Here is a 20098-nt window from a genome sequence, read left to right as displayed (position 1 = left end):
AGCTACCAAGAATTTGGTTATCAGTATCGCTTTCATGATCCAATCTTCGACTCAATCGGCTGGGTCAAAATAATTAACCCAATCTGCTTAAAATCCAAGCGACTGGGTTTGGAAAACCACTGAGCATTTTTTAGTGTGCATAGAAAATAATATGTAGGGTTAACAAACTCGAGAATACTGGTCTGTTTTTTTTTGTTTGTTTGTTTTTTACAGTGAAAAATCATTGGCTGTGCAACGCAATTGGCCAATGAAGAGTTCAACTAAAAAGTAAACATTATCTATGACTTAAAGCCGCCCTTAAAACTTTTATGGCAAAAAGTCATGTGAACACAATTTGCATTCCTCCTTTGTCCTCTTCGCTTTAATTCAGTGACTCTCTGGGGTGGCTTCTTAAGAACCACTGACCCAGTTTATAGCATATAACAACTGACAACTGTCCTCACCGCTGAGGAAGTTGTCCACATTGAGTTGAATGTTTGGCTGAACGCTGCATGGGTGGTAGCTACTTTCTTTGAGCTCATATAGTTGAGCCTGGTGTAAATACGTGAGGCTCTTGAAGTCTGGACGCGGACGCTATCAAGTTTCAGTGCGCGTTTGGCTAGCAGAGCCAACAACAAGCGAGGCAGGGGGGGGAAAGAGTTGCAGCATTTTAAAAGCGCATTACATGAACTTTAGCTCAGAAATGGGATGTTTTGAAAGCACCACTGTGTGTTTGCACCTCGGGAATTACTGTCTAAATTTAGTTCACATCACCTCTGCTTTATCAATGTGAAGTTCATCCATCCATGCATTTTCTATAGCGGTTCTCCTCTGCCCATTCCGGCTGACTGGTTGCCAATCAATTGCAGGGCACATACAGTACAAACAAGCACTCACACTCACATTCACACCGAAAAACAATTTGTCTTCAATGAACTTGTCTATTCAATGAAATATACTTTTACCAGACTTTCCCTTCTGAAGAAATGTCACTTTCACCCTCGTCTGTTATTTGTCATTAAAACCTAAGACATTAAAAAAAAAATCCATTGTGCATTGTCTTTCTATTAAGGGTGGTTGACACTTGCATGACAACAATGGTGACAATTTGACTATAGATTGCAATATTTCCATTTGAATTTTTCTGTATGGGGAAAATTGAACCATGTAAGTTACTCTTGTAAAGCAAACATGTCTCATCTTCTCCGTCAAGAACTGATACATGCCCAGACTTCCTTCCAACAATACCAGCCCGAGCAAAGCAACTGGCACAGCCACACTGAACACAATGAGTGTCATGAGGCAATTTAATGGCCTGAATGTGGAGGCGGATGCTTATGAGCGAGTGGCCGGCAAGCGGCGGGCGGGCGGCTCAGGCGAGAGCGTGTGCCAGCAGGCTAGCCGGCCAGCCAGCCAGCCAGCAGTGTGCCAGCCTGGCAGAGCGCTCATGGGAGCAGGCAGCCAGGGAGTCTCCGGGAAGCAACCTGATCCGCTCTTGTAATGACATCCTCTCTTTGTCTTGCGCGCAGCTGTGCATCATGAAATCACATCATTTTCATGGCGAGCGTGTACGGACTGGATCAGGATTTGGGGGAAGGGAGGGGGGGGGCACAGCATTATGTTGCATGTGCCTGCACTCGTTTAATGATTCTTAATTTTCACACTGAGAATATATAAGTCTTTCATAGTGTATATTTTTCCCACTTTTTTGGCACTTTCTTTTCCCGCTCAACCCAGCATGTGGGCCACACCCTGGCGCTGTCTTGGCTCGACCCCCCCGCCCCCTACTCATCATCCCCCACACCTAATACTCAGCAGGCCAATTAGCAGCTTATTAATAGGCGGCTCAAAACCACAAACTTCATACACACACGTGGAATCTCACTCGGAGCAAAACCGCACAGCGCCCGCGCCAGGTTCGGGCCCGGTGTTCCGTTTGAAGCGTTAATGATGCTTCTCGTCTTTACTGCAGTGTAAAGCCAGAGGTGCAGCTTGGTAAAGGCGCTGGCACCTCAGGGTGTGCGACTATCACGCTCTCACGGCTTTTACTTCATGGTTTCTGTGAAGCTCCAAACTTTGAACTGTCAACTTGGGTCGTCAAGGCGAAACCCATTAATTGGAGCTCAGTGAATAAAGACACAAACCGTGAGAGCGGGTGATGTTTAATAGGAGGCGCTTGATTGATTGACAGTGGGGTGTCATCCAAGCGAGAAAAGTAGTTTTACCCTCAACAAACACAGGAAGGTGAGGGTTGGAAATGTTTTCTTAGTGGGTGAAATTTTCCCAAAAGTCTGGACAACAGGCACAATACCAAAATAGTAGTTTTAAATCAGCATCAAAACACTAAAATGCCTTTTGAAAATATGTAAATGTAGATAGAGGACTATATCTACGGGTAGACAGACATGGTTTGTGCTGATATAGTTTTAAGTCTGAGAGTCGTGTGTGTGGCTTTCATTGCTGGGGGGGGGCAGCGTGGGGGGTGGGGTTCACATGGCGTCACCCAGGCAGTCTCGTGGAAGCGGGCCTGGCGTGAGTGAGTAAGAACAGAAATAACGGATGGCGCTTCATTAGGGATCAAAGCGGCACTTGCAAAGCAAGCGAGGCGACATCAAGCTAATGACGGCCGAGCTTCGCTCTTGTCGGGCGCTAAAAGGCCTCTCAGGCTTTGTGTGGAGTAATGATGGGGGGCTTCAGTCACATCCCACTGTAAAAAGCTTTGTTGTCACTAGTAAATTTTTTGGGGGGTAAAGCGCGCCTGCTATGAGCACACATGGGAGCCCGATGTGTCTACCTCAGCGTGGCCAAACTATAGCCTGCGGACCGTTTGCGGCCAGCTGTCTCTTTTGTAGCTGCCTGCAGCGTAAACTACATTGTAAAAATAACATTTCGCACGGTCCATGGGTATGACGCCCGTGACAACTACTACTATTCCAAATAATAATAGATTTGAGATTTTTCAATTTAACAACAGACTAGGAGGCTTTGCATACAGCTTTTCAAGATGTCTAAAAAGCATATATTTACAAATAAAAAGGTAACAACATTTCTATTTACAACACCTCAAAAAGATGAAGTAAACCCCTCCATCACAGGATCTACGTTTTCAATTCTGCTATTTTGCGCATTTCTTTGTACAGTTAATAACTTTATTTTCGTGCAACTCACTTTCATACCATGTGTATTTCCAGTATCGTCCACTAGATGGCAGCACACTGTGAAATGTAAATTCAAAAAAGAAGAATGAACCAGGAAGAACTGTATTTCAGCACAGCCTTGGTTGAAAATTATTGTCGTCAGTAATCCTGCTTTTTCCGCCTACTGAAATTGAATTGAATTGAAATATGATCATTTTATAATGTACATCCATGGGCATGATTACTGAGGTAAATACTGAGATGAATAGTTAAAGAGGAAGTCAACCCAAACATATTTTTTTCAAGAATACGTTCCCAGCAGGCCCACTAGTTGAAACACGGCATTATGATTGATTTTGCGTTTGTGGAATATGAGTTAAGCAGCAAAATGCACTCGATTTTAGCCTCCTCTGGGGGCGGCCATTTTGTCTTCTGTCAACTGAAAATGGCATCGCAACTGCTCACAACGACCAATCACGGCTGACCTGTTTTCTGAATCTGAGCCGTGATTGGTCGTTGTGAGCAGTTGTGATGTCATTTTCAGTCGACAGAAGTGACAAAATGGCCACCCCCAGAGATGGCTGAAAACGAGTGGATTAACACTTATTCCACAAACGCAATATTTATCAGAATGCCCTGTTTCAACTAGTGGGCTTGCAAAGAACATATTCTTGAAAAAAAATGTTCGCGTTTTAAGTTTGTTAGTTTAAAAAAAAACAAGGGATTTGTATACCATAAACCCATTGCGGGACCGTTCCACTGTTTGTCCAATATTTTATCTATCCTTGGCTCTTGGGCTCGCTCAATACATAACACGTGTTTGCGTGTGTTTGTATTAGTGTAAACGTTCTTTTTAAAGACCTTAAAAAACGTAATGCCTTAAATGTTATAAAAACATGTCATATAAGTATGGAATTTATAAGTCACAGATTTCAGTTTTTGCGGGGGTGGGCTGTAACATAACCCCCGCGATGGAGGGGGGTTTACTACAATTCATAGTCAGCAAATCTTTACCTTCATTTATGGATTACAAGTAGTTTTAGGACATTTAAGAAAGTAAAGGTGAAGAATGGCGACGTGGTACTTGCAGTCTTTGTTTTTTTCTGCAAGCAACACATGAAAAAAGTTTGGACGCACACACGAGTCTCCACTGTGTCTGGCATCAGCGAGCAAGGCCGTGTTGGATTTGTGTTGGAACGCGAGGCAGCGGCTCAGAATCTCGCTTGGGTTTCATCATCTAAGTGTCGCGCACGTTTATATCCAACATCTCAGTTACTGAGCAGACCGATTCCTCCCCATTCGGAGCCCACGGTCAGCGAGAGGGCACAATCAAAGGCTCGCAGGCACCGTCAAAGCCATTACGGTGAGCTTCGGGTGAACATTCTCGGGTAATCAGTGTCATGGTGATTGTGCGCAGCGGCCCCGGCCGGCGAGGTGTGGGCTGCGGGTGCCGAATGCCGAGGTTGCCACTTACGCAGGGAAAATGGGTCAGAGGTTGTGTTTGTGTGCGTGTATTCATAAGCTGTCATAACTGTTTAGATGGCGCACTTCTCTGGAGTTTATCAAAGATTCTCAACATCTGCTGGCCTCCGCTCCCCCTCTTGTCAAATATTCTTTTTAATCACTCATTTAGGCTGATTGCCGTACTTCTCGAAATAACTTTGTTGGTCTATTTGGCACTTGTGTTTTTTTCCAGAAATGTGTTCTCTTTTTCTTCTTGTGTTACTGTTAACTTTTAAATACATTTGGAATGAATCTTTCAGAACTGTTTGTTTATTAACATTTACAGATGTGCATTTTTTATCTTTTATTAGAATTGTATCATTTTTGTCTTTTTTTAAATCTTATATTCAAGCACAGTGTTAATGTTGTGCATAAGATGGGTTACAAATGTACTTTATGGATTCAAACCTCTGCCTTGTTTTTGATGAACACTTGGCCCTACTATGCTGTTGTACTTCATTGTTGGTAAATATGGTGGTACTTGAAGAGCCAAATACTTTTTGAGGTGGTATTTGGTGTAAAAGAAAAAAAAAAAAAAATATATATATATATATATGTGTACATATATATATATATATATATATATATATGTGTATATATATATATATATATATATATATATATGTGTATATATATATATATATATATATATATATATATATATATATATATATATATATATATATATATATATATATATATATATATATATATATATATATATATATATATATATATATATATATGATCCACTGAAGTAAAGTATGGCATTTTGAAACTCACAGCAGCCGAAGAGAGTGCAGTCCACTAAAGGCCATTTTGGGAATGCAGCGCAAGGAGTTGTAGCTCAAGATTCTGCAACAAAAAAAAAAAAAGAAAGACAAAAAGAAAAATTACTGCATTCATTTGTTAGTTTTGAGAGAATGGACGGCGAGCTTGAGACCCGTTGGCACTCACAAGGTGGTGAGCTGGCTCATGTTGGCGAAAGATGAGTTGGTCAAAGAGTTGATCTTGTTGTTGCTCAGATCCCTGAAAAAAAAAAAAGAATCAAACAGGTTTATTTCACGTTATTGTTCGCTGAGGTCAGACAAAGAAGGAGTCTTACACCAGCTGAAGGAACTTGAAGGAGGACAGCTCCTTTGGTAGCACGCTGAACTGGTTTCCATCCAGATACCTGAAAGAAAAAAGACATTCATTCCAACCCCAGTACAGTGCATAATTTAATGCTGCATGTACTAAAGAGAGAAATAATGCTGTCTGTAGTTTACTATCACTATTATTCCTTGGCGGTCAAAGCTATATTTCCATCAAGTTGCGAAGAAATATGTTGCTTTTGTTGGAACGGCAAAGTCGATGCAGCTGCTCCAGAGTGGAAGTCTCGCCGCGAGAGGGATTAGCAGTGTTGAAAGAGAAGCGTTGCATCAAGGCTTACAATGTGTCAAGTTGTTGTTTACGCTCTTTTGAAGGCTGTCAATCCGAGCGTGCAAACAAACCAAAACGTGTTGCACTCAGGGATATTTTCTGTGAATCCCCTCTTTGCCGCAGTTGAAGTTGATTTTTTTGGAAAGCCCCTTGAGATGAGCGACCGTATCGATTTTCAGGGGATCTGATATAAAACACATCACAGACACGCTGTGGCTCCCAAATACCCATCCAGCATACGTGTCTCATCAAGATGGGTGCGATGAGACAATTCCAAGAGCTACAGCGCAGACAATAGATGCATTTTAGAACAACACGATAAGTTCCTGGACCACTTAAGAAAGTCACACACTCCCGTGCGTGTGTGTGTGTGTTCCCTTGCAGCCCACCATGGTTGTCATGATGCCTGCGAGGATGTAGACACCGCCAAAGCAAAGTGCTAGCAGAGGGCTGCCACCCTGACAAATGGCCTGAGAGGAGCTGCGGGGGCCTTTCGCCTGCTTTTGTTGACTGTATTCAAGAGTTGGTGGGCTAAAGGGGGTGTGTGTGTGTGTGTGTGGGGGGGGGGGTTGCTGGTTAGTTAGGGGCCTTTGGACTGCGGGGTAATGATAGGTAATGATGGTGCACAGGACACTTTGGATAATGACGGTGTTGCGAGCTGCTCCAGATGACTACATGAAAGGCCGAAACGGAGTGGCCCACCTGGTCACACCTGCTGCGAGAATGACAGGCCTCAAGGCTTGCACAGTGCGTGCGTGTGCTCGTGTTTGCGTGTGCACGCGCGTGTGTGCGAACCCCTTCACAGCAGTATTGGAAAGTTCCATTCCCTCCCCTTTCCATTGAAAAGTGCTCATTAAAATGTCCTTTTTGCTCCCCTATGCTCCCGTGGACAGGCTTTTGGCCCTGACACAAGTATGCGCACGCACACACACCATGACACACACACACACACACACACGCAGATCCTTGGCCACGAGTAAGAGAGTGACATCAGTGCGATCCCCGAGGGCTGCAGGGAAGCACACGAGAAGAATGTCTGCGAGAACAACTGCGGGGCTTCTTTGGCCACTTTTCCCGCGTGCTCTCGTCTCCAAAATGATGAGATGTGTTTTCTTTGCCTCAATCCCCTGTCACGCCTCCCACAGGCATGTATTACGTGTGCTACATGCGCAAGTGTTGGTGAACACCTTTGACAAGCATTGAAGTAGTCAATCAGGATTTGGGTTTGATTTCTACACATTGGTGCATTCTCCACAGTGTCACCCTCACCCGGTTTTCGGAATGTTTTTGTCGGCGGTGATGGCGGGCGGGCACGTGTTACTAAGAAACGCATGACTTAATAATGGCTGCTATTTCGAGTAAAATGTTACTATACAGTCTGATTAACATTCACCGCTAGACATTTCCAGACCCTCTTTTACCCTAACGTTTGAAACAATTTGAAAAAAATATAAATAAATTCCTGGGATTGAATGGCTGGACTGTGGAAAGACAAGTACATTTGTCAATGGCAGTGAATGAGTTAGTCGCTTTTCAAAAACTTAATGCTTAATACTTTTTGACAAAACAAAAGGTGGCAACATTTTCAACCGTAGAGTTTCTATCTTCAGAGAAGGGAATCGCAGGCAAATGCCACTTGGCTGCAGAAGCGGGAAACAAGTCATTGATGACCACATCAAATTCAGCCACGGTCTGCTACATGCATGGTTTGTACATGCAACAAAACTAACAGTTCACAAATAATGAAATGAAGGATTTAAAGCACACCCTTTTACTGACCAACAGTCACTCAAAAGGAAAAAAATTGAATCTTCAACCGTAAAGCATTATGGGATGAGATCATCTATGTCCTATCGTCTTGGAGAGTGACGTCACACATTTGCGTCTCACATACCAATGAAGGAATTAGAAATATTCACATTTTCAAGCTTGAAATAAAGTCCCTGTGTTGCGTTTGTGACAGCTAAAGATGAAAATATTAAGGTTGGTTGTACAGTCCGTACTGTCAACAAAGTGTTATCTAGCTTAAAAAAAAAAGATGACATCAAATTTGAAGAAACGTACGTTCAAGCTTACAAAGTCCCACTAGGTTGTCTGAAGGACAATTGCGACTACTGCAGGAGGTCACTGAATTTTTTGTTACATTTATAAACAATATACGTTTTTAATGTTCAATTATACCATTACAGTATTAAGAGTTACCGTAAATAAAAGACGGCCTTTATTTTAGCTCATATATGTATAAAAATGTATTGATGTAAAGTGAAGTCAAGAAAGATGATATATTTTTATTAAAACAAGTAGACCATTTATGTTCAAAACTTAAAAATCAAAACTTTATTCTTAAACATTACAGTTAAAACGCACGCTCAGTAAAGTATCGGCAAAACCAATTGCCAGCATTTTTATGTTAAGCAGAGTTGTCTGCGTCTACTGAAAGTAATCAATAAAGTAACTTGTAATCTAACTTCATTACTTTTAAATCAAATCATCAGAAAAGCGCCCAAGTCACTTAAAAATCAAGTAACCAGTAGAGCAAATAAATTACTTTTTCAAGGTGACTATGGCAACACTGTTTGGTTAGGTGTGAATGTGAGTGTGAGCGGTCTGTCTAGAGTGTGCCCTGAGATGACTGGTCAGGTGTACCCCACCCCGTGCTTAAAATCAGCCGTGACCCCAATGAGGACACGCACTATAGAAAACGGTAAACCGCTGCATGGAATCTGCAAAAAAAGTCGACAGTTGTCCCAATACTTTTGTCTTTTAGGGTATATATTAGCTTCCTCATCGGTCAAAGTGATACGACGGGAAGTAGCTACGGCACTTACAGCTCGGTCACATTTCTGGGGATTCCTTTGGGCAGTGCGTGGAGGTGCTTGTTACTGCAGCGAACCACCGTCTCCAGGCAAGTGCACTCGCTGGGGCACTGAGGTCTGGGCACACAACTTGACTCCTCGTGGCCTAAGGGAAGAGCGGAAATCGGGGGGAGTCGTTACACACAGAGAAAGGTGCCGCGGGAGCGATGGAGACTACAGCCTGCGTCGGAGCTGTCAGAGCGCGGGGAGAAAGTGTCGAAAGAATGAAAAGTTGAAAAGGCGAGACAAAGCACAAATGGCACAATCTCTCAAAGTGACAGCCGGCTATTGAGACAAAGAAAAGATAGGAAGTCTACCGGGGAAGAGATAAAGGAGCCTGAGTAATATAATATTGACTAGCCTGGACAAAGAATGGAAGCTGGCCCGAGGCCTGGAGACAAGTCTAACATTCATTTGGCTGCAAATCAGCTGACTGGTCAATAAGGCAAAGCGCTCAATAGCTCCACTCAGCCTGACATCGACAAGCAGCTTAGGAAGTGCTGAGCTGCAATCTATTCCGTAAACAAAGAGCTGGACAATAGCGCTCATTATTGCAAATGATCACCGGCAGTTTGCGCGGATCGCACTCAGAATGTATGGAGTTGAAAGGCTGCTGGGAAACTATCGTTTTGAGAAAGTTTGAGGAAGGTGGACAACTGACTGTATGGTTTTGGACAAAGAGTCAAGATAGTTCGATTAGATACATTGGAATAGGCACGCTTTGTGAAAAATGGAAATCTGTAACGCTTTGTTGCGGAAAGAAGCCCGTCAACCACGATGGTAAGTCTGTGTGCAGATTCATTTTCGACCATTACACAGCCTCATTACCTCATTCTTTTTTTGTTTTTTTTTGTTTACATCACCGATGGCTATTACTCCTCTGAAATAGATGATAGGAAGATGTATGTTGGGGCTTTGATGTGAGAGCGCAGCCTTGGCAATGTATGATGGTGGTGATGTGTCCATACTGTTGTATTTAATGACAGGAAAAGAAATTAGCTTGTGTGTGCTGTCAGTTAACTCAACAATTGAACATTATTTTGGGGAGGTGCTGTATTGATGTTGGTGGGCAAAAGTATATGAGTTTATAACAATATCAACAATATCAACTCCAACTCAAGCAAGATGCTTTGTTTTTAACTTCCCGAAAAAGAGTGTTGCGCCTGACAGGAAAAAAATATGGCCTCCTTCTAAATTATCCTCCACGGAGTGCAACCAGTGTTAGTTCCGAAGCTTGCTGCGCTTTGCAACTCTTCCTGGGTCTTAGCTAAAGTCAGTGTAGCAACTGACAAAACCCCTCCGATCATCGGACGTAGTACCTTCCTCGCAGCGGAAATCAGGCAGTGCTACATCCTGCAGGGGGATCTCCTTGAGGAAGGCCGGACGCTGGCAGCGAGGGTTCCCCGTCACGATCTTCCTGCTCCTCAGCCAGTCTCCCAGCCAGGACAGCCGGCAGTCGCAGTTGAAGGAGTTGGCCAGAAGGTTTCTGCCAGAGGGATAGCGGACGTGTAAGGAGGTTGGAAAGTGGCGTCGTATGAAGGCGCTAGTGAGGTCTCACAGGGTGGAGAGAGTCTGCAGGGTATCGAAGGCACCGGGGGTGATGGTGGTCAACTGGTTGTCGTAGAGAGACAGCAGACGGACGTTGTGGAGGCCGGTGAAGCTGTCGTTGTGGATACAGCTGATCTTGTTGTTCCTCAGCATCCTGCGGTGGAACAGACAGACCATTAGAAGAAATATCTTGGAATTAAAATGCAGTGTTCCCCCGCTATATCACGGTTTATTGTTTGTGCCCTTGTAATATTGCAGAAGGGTTAACAAATAAACAGCTTGAAGCTAGCACGCTTGGAGAACTGTCTGAGCAAGTGAGTGAGTGAAAAAAAGTGTCCGTGTTTTAATAAGTTGTAATGTGTTTGAAGTCAAACGTGACTTACAGCATGCGCAGCCCCTCCAGGCCACGGAACATCTCACTGCGGACCGTGTCGATCTGATTGGCTGTGAGGTGAAGCTCATTGATGGACGAAGCACCCTCAAATGCGCCGTCCTCAATCTCTGTGATTTTGTTATTGCTGAGGTTGCTGTAGAGAGCAAACAGAGGATTAGGAAAAGTTGACGCTACAATAAAGGCACAACGTCAAATTATAGTCTTACATTTTCTTGAGCTGGGTAAGGCTCTTGAACACGCCGGTGGCCTCCAGAGTGGTGATGTCATTGTTGTTGAGGCGCCTGGACGCAAGGATTGAAATTTCATGTTAAATGTTTTTACACTTATAGCCATATATTTTTGCTTTTGTAATACTGAAGTGCAATTTTAATACAAAATAAAACAATAATGTTTTTATTTTGAGTCTTTGTCCAACTTCCTATTCCTCACAACACAGTGTTTCCCTAGTTTACAATTTGAACTCATCTAGAGGGTGTGGCTGGCACATTCCGATGTTTTAATTAGCCGAGGGGGAAATAACACAAATTTTCCCTGGCAATGGATGAAGCAGCGAGAATTTGTGTTGATCTATGTTGCTGCATAGTTACATTTCTGTTGTGACCATTTATCATAACTTTTTATTTAGAATGTGGGGTATACTGTAATACTTTTTTCACTAATTATTTTAATACCTTCTCAGTATTTGTTTCTAGACCAACCCACCATGGAGTTTCGACCGTGTCATAATCTTATGCAGACTTTGAGAATACTGTAGTTTCCCTGCCATGCAGCCATCTACCGTGTTTTTTGGACTATAAGGCACACCGGGTTATAAGGTGCATTATTGCACATTAAGGGAAACAAAAACAGTAAAACAAATAAGTCATCTTTTATTCAACTTCAATTTGACACCTACACATAAGGCGCACCCGATTATAAGGCGCAGTTGATTTTTTTGGAAAATTAAACAATTTTAAGTGCGTCTTATACAGTAGTCCAAAAAACACGGTCAGGTGTTCATCCCCTGCCGTTTCTGCCCACATAAAAACACCGCTGCTTCCATCCCTTCTACGCGTGCTAAAACACATTGCTTACAGTTCAGTGGTGGATGACGGGATGTGCTCAGGGATCTTGGTGAGCTTCAGGTTGGAGCAGTCCACCACGTTGGACTCGCAGCGGCACTTGGGGGGACACACCGGATCGCTGTTGCAGGCGTTATTCAGCCGGGCGTCCTCGGCACCTGACGCGAGGAAGGAAACACAAGCCGTCACGCAGGGAAAGGTTGAAATCAGCCCTTTTCACGATACGCCCGCACATGAATTTTCCCACAACACCGCGAGTCACGCATCCCCACCGCTTCCGCAGTTTGTCTCTAACTTGCTGGTGACCTTAAGTGCCTGCACTTGAATTTTCTCTGCCATTCAGATGAATGGGGGGCTTATTTTAGACAGGTGAGCAGTGGGCCGAAAAGGAGATGTGCCCAGGGAGACAGAGATAAGGACGGCAAAGAGGATTCGGACAGTCGGCTTCAGTGAAGCAGAGGACCCAGGAGGACTTGGCCAGTCAGGTGGAGACGGACGGATGAGACGGGAATGAAAGATGAAAGGTGTGGTGAGACTTTGGTCCTGATCAGAGGTAGGAAGTGCGAGTACTTTTGCCACCTCGGGTCCTGATAGAAGATATGCATGGAGGAAGCAAGTTGGCAGGGGGATTGCGAGACGTTTCTCTGCACTTCCTCTCTGTCTATGAATAGACGTTACGTGCCAAAAAGTGCGCTGCCAGATACATCGTGACTGCTCAATAATGGAACAGCTCCGGGAGCCACTTAGAACAGAGTGTGTGTCTGTCAGTATGCGTGTGTGTGTGTGTGCATATGTTCCATTTAGAGGGAACAGCCCAGTGTTTTCTGTTAGAATAACATTTTATGTCCCCTTCCCCTCTTGCATGCTTCACAGCGGTGCACCTCTGTGAAGTTTGCGCATTACGTCACCGGGACACCGCGGGCCACCCAGACCACACTCACCAGCAGGAAAACCTCAACCGAGAAGCAAAGGGGGAACTTCAAGTCGAGCAGCAAGAATGTGTCCAAATAACGGGACGTCATCTGAAGCCATTGCGTAACCGCAAAGCCTCATTGTTGACTTTATTAGAGATTGAAGAGCGGATCGCATTCGCAGAAACAACTTCCTTTCGACACAGTAAAACAGCTCATTAAGGACCTTTCCCTCAGCCAGACAACAGGAAAAAGCATTTCCTGCCCGAGAGGAAGTAATGAAAGGCCAAGCGGGCTCTGAGCTTTGATCGTGACGACGCCAAGGAGTCCCCGAGGGAGATTTGTGAGTCATCCTTCATTAGTATCGATAAATACATGGTGGCCGCACTTTTATTGCATAGAACCCCAAGAGGACCAAACACATCATATGGGATTTTTCCTCTTGAAAATGACACAAAATGACTCATCATTGAAGAGCTCTTTAACTCACTGCGGCGTGATACTGTGTGAACAAAAGTACTGGGACACAATATTGTTCCCTTTTGGAATGTGTGTGTGTGTGGGAATTATTGGTCATTTATTTGGTTGAGATTTGTAAAATGGCCTGCTCCACCATCTATAGGTCTTTGAAGTTTGTACACTTCAAACTCATCGGAGCATGTCTTTATGGACCTTTTTCCAGACATGCTGGAACAGAAAAGGTTCTTTCCCAAACTATTCAAACAGAGATGGAAGCATGGAAATGTCCCAAATGTCCAGGAAAAATGAAGAATTAACACAAGGGGACATAATGGGTTTACACCTAAAGAAGTGTGTGTATTTTATGCAGTAGACTTGCTGCACATCTGTTTCTGTTATCTAATGGATGCCAAAAATCCGATTAACTCCAACTATCAAAATTTAGCTTTCTTCTACCTCATGCATCTTATTAGTCTGTGAGCCAGCGCTATCGCAACTTAGAACACACAAACACATATTAATTTACACACACACATGCGCGCATGTCAAGAGGGTGAATCACAGTATTGCTGATCCTCTGAGTTATTTGCTTGGAAGTTCCCTTGCTAAGACGTCCGGAAACATCCACTGATAGCAATCGCGGTCCCCTGATGGGCTATATTATCTTTAGCATTTACCGATAGGGAGGACGCATGTTCCCTCCCTCACTGAGAGACTTTAAAGTGCGCTCATGCCAAAGCAAAGAGTCTCTTTCCCTTCTGACTGCATAGAAAAACACTCACACGTTTATCATATGCTCAAAGGTACTGACCCTAGCAGGCCCAGTTAGCTAATTGCATTGATACCACCTCCTGTTTTCTTCCTAAACCAAAAAGACGATTCACTTGCATCTGTTGGTGTTTTAAAGGCCATCGTTTCACAATGCAAAAAGTCGTATTTTGCTTTATATTACAAATAAATTGCACTAACATGGCAAAGCTATTAAATGAAAACATAGTAAGTATCCTATAACCCAGGGGGTCTCACCCACCGACCACTAATTTCCCATGGTCATGAAATCAACCCACTTCAATCGATTTTTTTTTAAGTTATGTTTAAAAACACATGTAAGTTAGATCATATTGTTAACATTACAAGACATTAAAAAGCGCAAAGTGATTTTTTTTTTCAGAGCCAACTTTCGAAATGCATGTAAAAAAACTAATTGAAACTTGTCAATCATCAAATAAATGTGCCACCAGTTAATAAGCACTAGAATCATCTGTGGGATTGTTTGAAAAAAAAAAGAAAAAAAAGGTTGAGGATGAACAGTCAAAGCAAGGAGGAAGACAATGGTAGACATGAACTCACCCGGGATGAAGTACTGCTCCTTGGCTGTGATGGGGAAAAGACAAAGGGAATGATGTCAGTGGGCGCTTGGAAAGCATAGCTGGGGCCCCGCTATGCTTCGACACAGTCATATATAATACAGAGCTTATATATGACACGATGTATATGACAACGGAATATGAGATCTCTGTGGAGATGACAAGGGTAGAGCAAGCAAGAACAAGAAAATACAAACTGAAGGCATAGTAAGGTAAAAGAACAGGCACAGCAGCATGTTGGCAGATGAATGGGCATGGACAGAAAGTGGCAAAGACATCGTGAGGAAATGACATTTTTGTCCATATGTACCCCCTTCCCAAGAGTGATCGCCCAGAATTTATATAATGTAAGGTAAAATGAAGGAGGAGCTAAGGCATCCAATCCGACCCCTGAATGATCGATTAATTCAGTACTTCTGTCAACATGTAATGTAAATAGGGCATATTACTGTAAAATGTCCTTTTCTAAGAGTGATTGAGGAAACAAGGCAGCAGATAAGAGAAAAGTAAGATGTAGAGCCAAAAATGTGAGAAGCACTTGGAGACCGCAGCCTACCGGAGCAGCGGAATTTCTTGCTCTTGATCTGCCCGATGCGTTTGTTGGCCAGTCGCCGGGGGCTGGCGCAGCGGGCGCCGCTGGTCTCGATGGGGTTGGAGCGCAGGTAGTCGGCCAGCCACTTCAAGTTACAGTCGCAAATGAATGGATTCTGGGCCAGGTGACTGCAGGGAGAAGGCAAACGCAGTTCGAGTTCTTGTTAGAAAGTACTTTGCGCTGTCTTTACTGGGGCACACTTATGCCGCAGCCGAATGATGTGGTGACGAGAGGCTTGTTTTACAGCAGGGGGTGTTGAACTTATTTTCATCCCGAGCCAAAGCGTTCTTATGGTTGCCCTCAGGGGGCTGCTTACAATGGTGAAACCACATAAATGTATAAACGCTACAATGCACCAAAAATCACGGCCGAGTACATACGCTTAAGTACTTATGCTTAAGTTTGGTACAGGAGGCTTTCAACATGTTGAATCTTTTCTTTTTGGGAAAGTGCAACATCAATCGTTTGTCTCCTCTTTATGAAATGAAGGCTGCAGTGAACTGAAACAGCAACGGTTCGAATAGTGCGAATTAGTATGCTATATACATATATACACAAATAGCATTTGTTAATGCTTTGGCTCTATTTGAAGAGTCGTTTGCGTTTGTGCCGTGCAAAAGCCGTACTTTATTTGTTTATGGCCTAGGCATGCAGCTAAAGCATGGGGCCGTTCCACTTCTTGTGTTCTTTGTGGGAACCAGAACGATTGCCCCATCATAATTGCCCCTGCGTTTGTATCTCATCATTTTAGCTCATTTTGAACAGCTACAATAAGCTTTTGCAGGCCACATAAAACGGGGGGTGTCAAACTCATTTGAGGGCTGTTTCGCCTGCGAACTCATAAACTTATCATTGCTTTATATTCACACACATACACAACAGATCGATGGATAACTAGTTTTGAAATCACAAGCCGGTAAATAATTTGTTCAAGTATATTCAATTTATTTTAAAGGAGGGATTGGTAACAAATGCTTGTAATATCTCACATGTAGTTTAAAAATGAATACAGTTTGAAAGAAACATGTCAAGTCAGCCTACATGATTTGCCTTCGCGGGCCACATAAAATGATGTCGAGAGCCAGATCCGGCCCCCGGGCCTCGGGTTTGATACCAGTGACATAAAATGACGTGGAGAGTCGAATCTGGCTCACGGCCTTGAGTTTGACACACTGCGTCTGAATCCATCCCTGGGAAAAGGTGTCATGTCAAAGATATTTCAACACACTGTTTCCAATGAGCAGCATTTTTCAGCACGAGCCGGCAGATGCTCTTTTGAGAAATTTCCTTTGTATTTTTGGGACAAAATCAAAAAGGAAGAAAATTCCACAGTGCAGGTGGAAACTGATTGGTTTTCATTTTTCTGCAGAAGTCTGTGTGTAGTTTTGAGGATGATAGATTTACCCTGTTTTCTAACACAGCATTCCATTTTGTGTTATTCCAAAGCCTTCAGAGTCAAAACTTTGACGTGGGCTCAGGGTTTTATGGCGTCTCGGTGAGTGTATCAACATGTGTTTCACTCACAGCGTCTGGATAGCTCGCAGAGAAGCGAAGGTGCCCTTGGCCAGAACTTGGATCTTGTTGTCGTACAGCGACAGCAGCGAGAGGTTCTGCAGGTCCTGGAAGGTGTTGGCACGGACGCAGTGAATCTTGTTGGCGTTCAGTAAACTGCGAGACAACGATGGGAAAGACTTGAAGAGAGTTTGGGAGGGAATCGGGCTTGTCAGACTTTATTTATTTATTCATTCATTATGCATTCCAGCTGGAGAACAACGCACAGGTACAAAGTTTACTCAAAGGTTAAGACTTCTTCCCTGAGTGGGAGTAAAACCATTCTGTCTGCCTAGCATGTGTGTGTGTGTGTGTGAGTGTGTGTGTTCTTACAGCAGTTGCAGGGCATAGAGGCCATCAAAGACACCCTTGGGCAGGTCGGTGATCTTATTTCCATACAACACGCTGGGAGATCACAAGGCAGGCATGATTTAAACACGGAAAAATGACAAGCCAGATGAAAATTTATGCCGACGCACATGCACAAACACGGCCTCTGGAAGGAACACTTACAGCGAGTTGAGGGAGCGCAGGCCCTGGAAGGCGTCTGGAGCTATCTCCGAGATCTGGTTGTTGCTCAGGTCTCTGTTGGTAAAGAACAGCAGACAGTCAAGGGAGACACTTGGATGGTCGGTGTGGTTTCACCGCACACTAATCTCGGCGTGACACTAGTCAAGTAACACCTGGCGCAGCAAAAAAGGAGGTCATAAATGTGATGCCAGAGCTTCAGCCCGTATTTGAAAAAACAAAACAAAAAAAATATCAGCATTTTCTTTCCACATTTACTTGTATGAGTTTTGGCCTGTGTTGTGAGTTAAGTATTACCAAAGCAACAGAATTACAGTATTTTGTTTTAATGCAGTAATAGAACGCATTATTAATCAAATGTTTGTAATATTATACAAAGTCAGTACAATAAGTTACAATAAATACATGTATATGTGTGGTGTGGAAAAGCAGCCGCCAGCTAACTTGTGAGCTAACAGGCTTGGGTTAGTAATTATAACTAGTAGGTAACTTGCAATTGTGCCGGATAACCAATGATACGAACTAAGGCACTAAAGTTCTTATATAGTGGGGAGAATCATGCCTGAGCCAAAGTGTGCCACTTGGCACCGTTTTAGCCAGGCACAAAAATATCTGCAAAAGTAAAATGCTACTAAACAGTTTAATGCTCCACAATTGAGTATGATGTTTACTAAGTCTTTGCACATTTTCAGCTTGTTATCACCAAACATGCAAAATGTATTTAGAAATAAATCTCTGAATTCACTTTCTCTTTTCCTTCATGATCTGACTGTATTGTCAGCAGCGGGCTTTTCAGGCACCGTTGATGCATGATGGATGAAATGGACCTCGATCATGTTGTGATTGGTGCCACGCTGTTTGTGATTATGAAAAGCCAGGTAAACGTTCATCATTTAGGCTTGTTTTGAGTTTATCTAAAGAAGGAAAGAAAGGTGTTGGACAGAAATAAACTCCCAAACACACAAATATATTGATCCGAGTTATATGTCAAGCTTGGTATTTGGGGAAAACTAACTTCAATTTAGAAGTAATTGCAGATGTAATCCAACACATTACAATTCATGAGCAGTATTACTGTTCAACGCTGTTTGTGGCCCATCAGACTGCTGAGTTATTAAACATGCTGTATAATAATGACATACAGTAGACGGCTTGTGAACATTACAGTTGTTAATGGGATCCACAGCGTCATTCCCACAGATTAACCAAATAACCACTAATCCTATGTGTGTCTGTGAATACAACATACAGTGAGACAGAGAGAGAGGGAGAGAGAGAGAGAGGCTGGATGGCCTGTGGACTGGAATTTCAGTCCACTCGGTACACTGTTGGAGCAAAATCATGATGTGGTAAAGAAGGGGAATAAGTTCACATTTGGGGGTCGGAGTGAATTAAGTCCCCATTCGTCTTGCAAATTTCAATACAGCAGAGGAGCCAACATCTGCTCTAGTGTGTGTCTGTAAACTCAGACACCACTCTGTGTGTGTGTGTGTGTGTGTGTCATTTCCTAGGATAGGAAGATACACAGGGTCAAGAAGAGGCATAACGCATAAATACACCAGCATAGAAACACCTACAGTATGTACTGTATATATGCTCGAAGACTATATTTAACTTGTATAAATCACAAATCCATCCAGTATTTTATCCACATCCTAGGAGAGCCATAACAAAGACATCTGCAGATGATATCCCATAAAGGTTGCAACATATGATGTATAGGTGCTGTCTAAACTCTGAGTGTATCGAGGTAGTCCATCGAGGGCATGCGGCCAGCTGAATCAACGCAGGCGCGGAGGGTCAACGTCGACATACCGCAAAGCGTAGTTGATGCTAAATGCAGAATCGGCAGCGGGTTGTGTCTGTTTCAGAGGACCACATGGAAGACCCTCAACGTCTTTTTGCAGAGTGTATCATGTAAAGGTTACTCTGCTTTTCTATTTTCTCTGAAAAATAAGTGTAGGCAACTGCTATACACAAAAAAAAATGTCCATGTGAACATTGGATGGGCAGTATTAAATATAGGGTGAAGAATGCTTTCACTCCACTAGTCAGACACTTCATTAGGAAAGACATAAATAAGATGGATACAGTACATGAAGAAATATTTCGTTTTGTGGTAGTGGTTTTCAGTTTTAAAGTCCTGCCATATCCAGTACAGTCTGGAGGAGTTTTCTGAACAAAATTATTCGTTTTTGCACCAAAACAAAGACAGACGTGAAGTTTCTCTCCTGCTCCAGTGGCTGCCGGCCTTAGAAAAGAAACGGTTGGATGTTTACACAGAGAAGCAGCCTTCAAGTTGGGCATAGAAACTCCCTGACCTTCGGCTCTTCTCCGCTTGACTTGCATCTATGTCGGCCAGGCCCGCTGGCGTTACGGATTGCGGCCGACTGACGGGACAGCTCAACTACCGGCCTGTCACTGTTCTCACTCCCGCCCGACGGCCAAGCCTCAGCCATTTTATTCCAGCACACTCTCTGTGCCCTTCATCGTGTCGACCGGCCACAGTTTATGTTTTGCCCACGCAGGCGCAACACTCCCCACACGGGGCCGGAGGGGCACTCGCCAGGGGAAATACCAGCGAACAGCAATGGAAAGATGAGAGCTGTTATTATGACTGTGTTGCATCTGAGCGCTCGCTGCACGCCGCCCTAACTCTGAGAATATGTTCTCTGGGCGCAGACAAAATAAACGATTCGTGTTCCGTTGGCAATGGACAGAGAAGACAGCCTGCCTGCTGCCTCTTGATGTCAGTCCTGAGTGAGTGTAAGCGTGTCCGTGTTGGTGTACT

General features: G+C 43.6%; 1 protein-coding gene across 4 annotated transcripts in view; it reads right to left on the bottom strand.

Moving 5' to 3' along the window:
* The window catches only part of slit1a (slit homolog 1a (Drosophila)), a 97355-nt gene that overhangs the window by 10675 nt on the left and 66582 nt on the right, over positions 1–20098 (bottom strand). For 2 of the 4 annotated variants that reach the window (XM_086044501.1, XM_086044503.1), the window contains exons 11-24: positions 17293–17364; positions 17113–17184; positions 16753–16896; positions 15193–15356; positions 14620–14643; positions 11913–12057; positions 11045–11119; positions 10828–10971; positions 10455–10598; positions 10216–10382; positions 8870–9002; positions 5725–5793; positions 5577–5648; positions 5403–5474 (exon numbers count right to left, since the gene is read on the bottom strand). In XM_086044501.1, coding sequence (XP_085900627.1) covers positions 5403–5474; positions 5577–5648; positions 5725–5793; positions 8870–9002; positions 10216–10382; positions 10455–10598; positions 10828–10971; positions 11045–11119; positions 11913–12057; positions 14620–14643; positions 15193–15356; positions 16753–16896; positions 17113–17184; positions 17293–17364 — 1497 coding nt within the window. The remainder of the gene's footprint in view (positions 1–5402; positions 5475–5576; positions 5649–5724; positions 5794–8869; positions 9003–10215; positions 10383–10454; positions 10599–10827; positions 10972–11044; positions 11120–11912; positions 12058–14619; positions 14644–15192; positions 15357–16752; positions 16897–17112; positions 17185–17292; positions 17365–20098) is intronic. The other 2 variants (XM_086044502.1, XM_086044504.1) reach the window with 1 other exon arrangement.

Source organism: Filicampus tigris, chromosome 11, assembly GCF_054856515.1.
Source record: "Filicampus tigris isolate MCC_2025a chromosome 11, RoL_Ftig_1.0, whole genome shotgun sequence".
In the NCBI taxonomy this organism is placed as follows: Eukaryota; Metazoa; Chordata; class Actinopteri; order Syngnathiformes; family Syngnathidae; genus Filicampus; species Filicampus tigris.
Note: the sequence above shows the minus strand (reverse complement) of the source record. Positions and strands in the feature narration are given on the sequence as shown.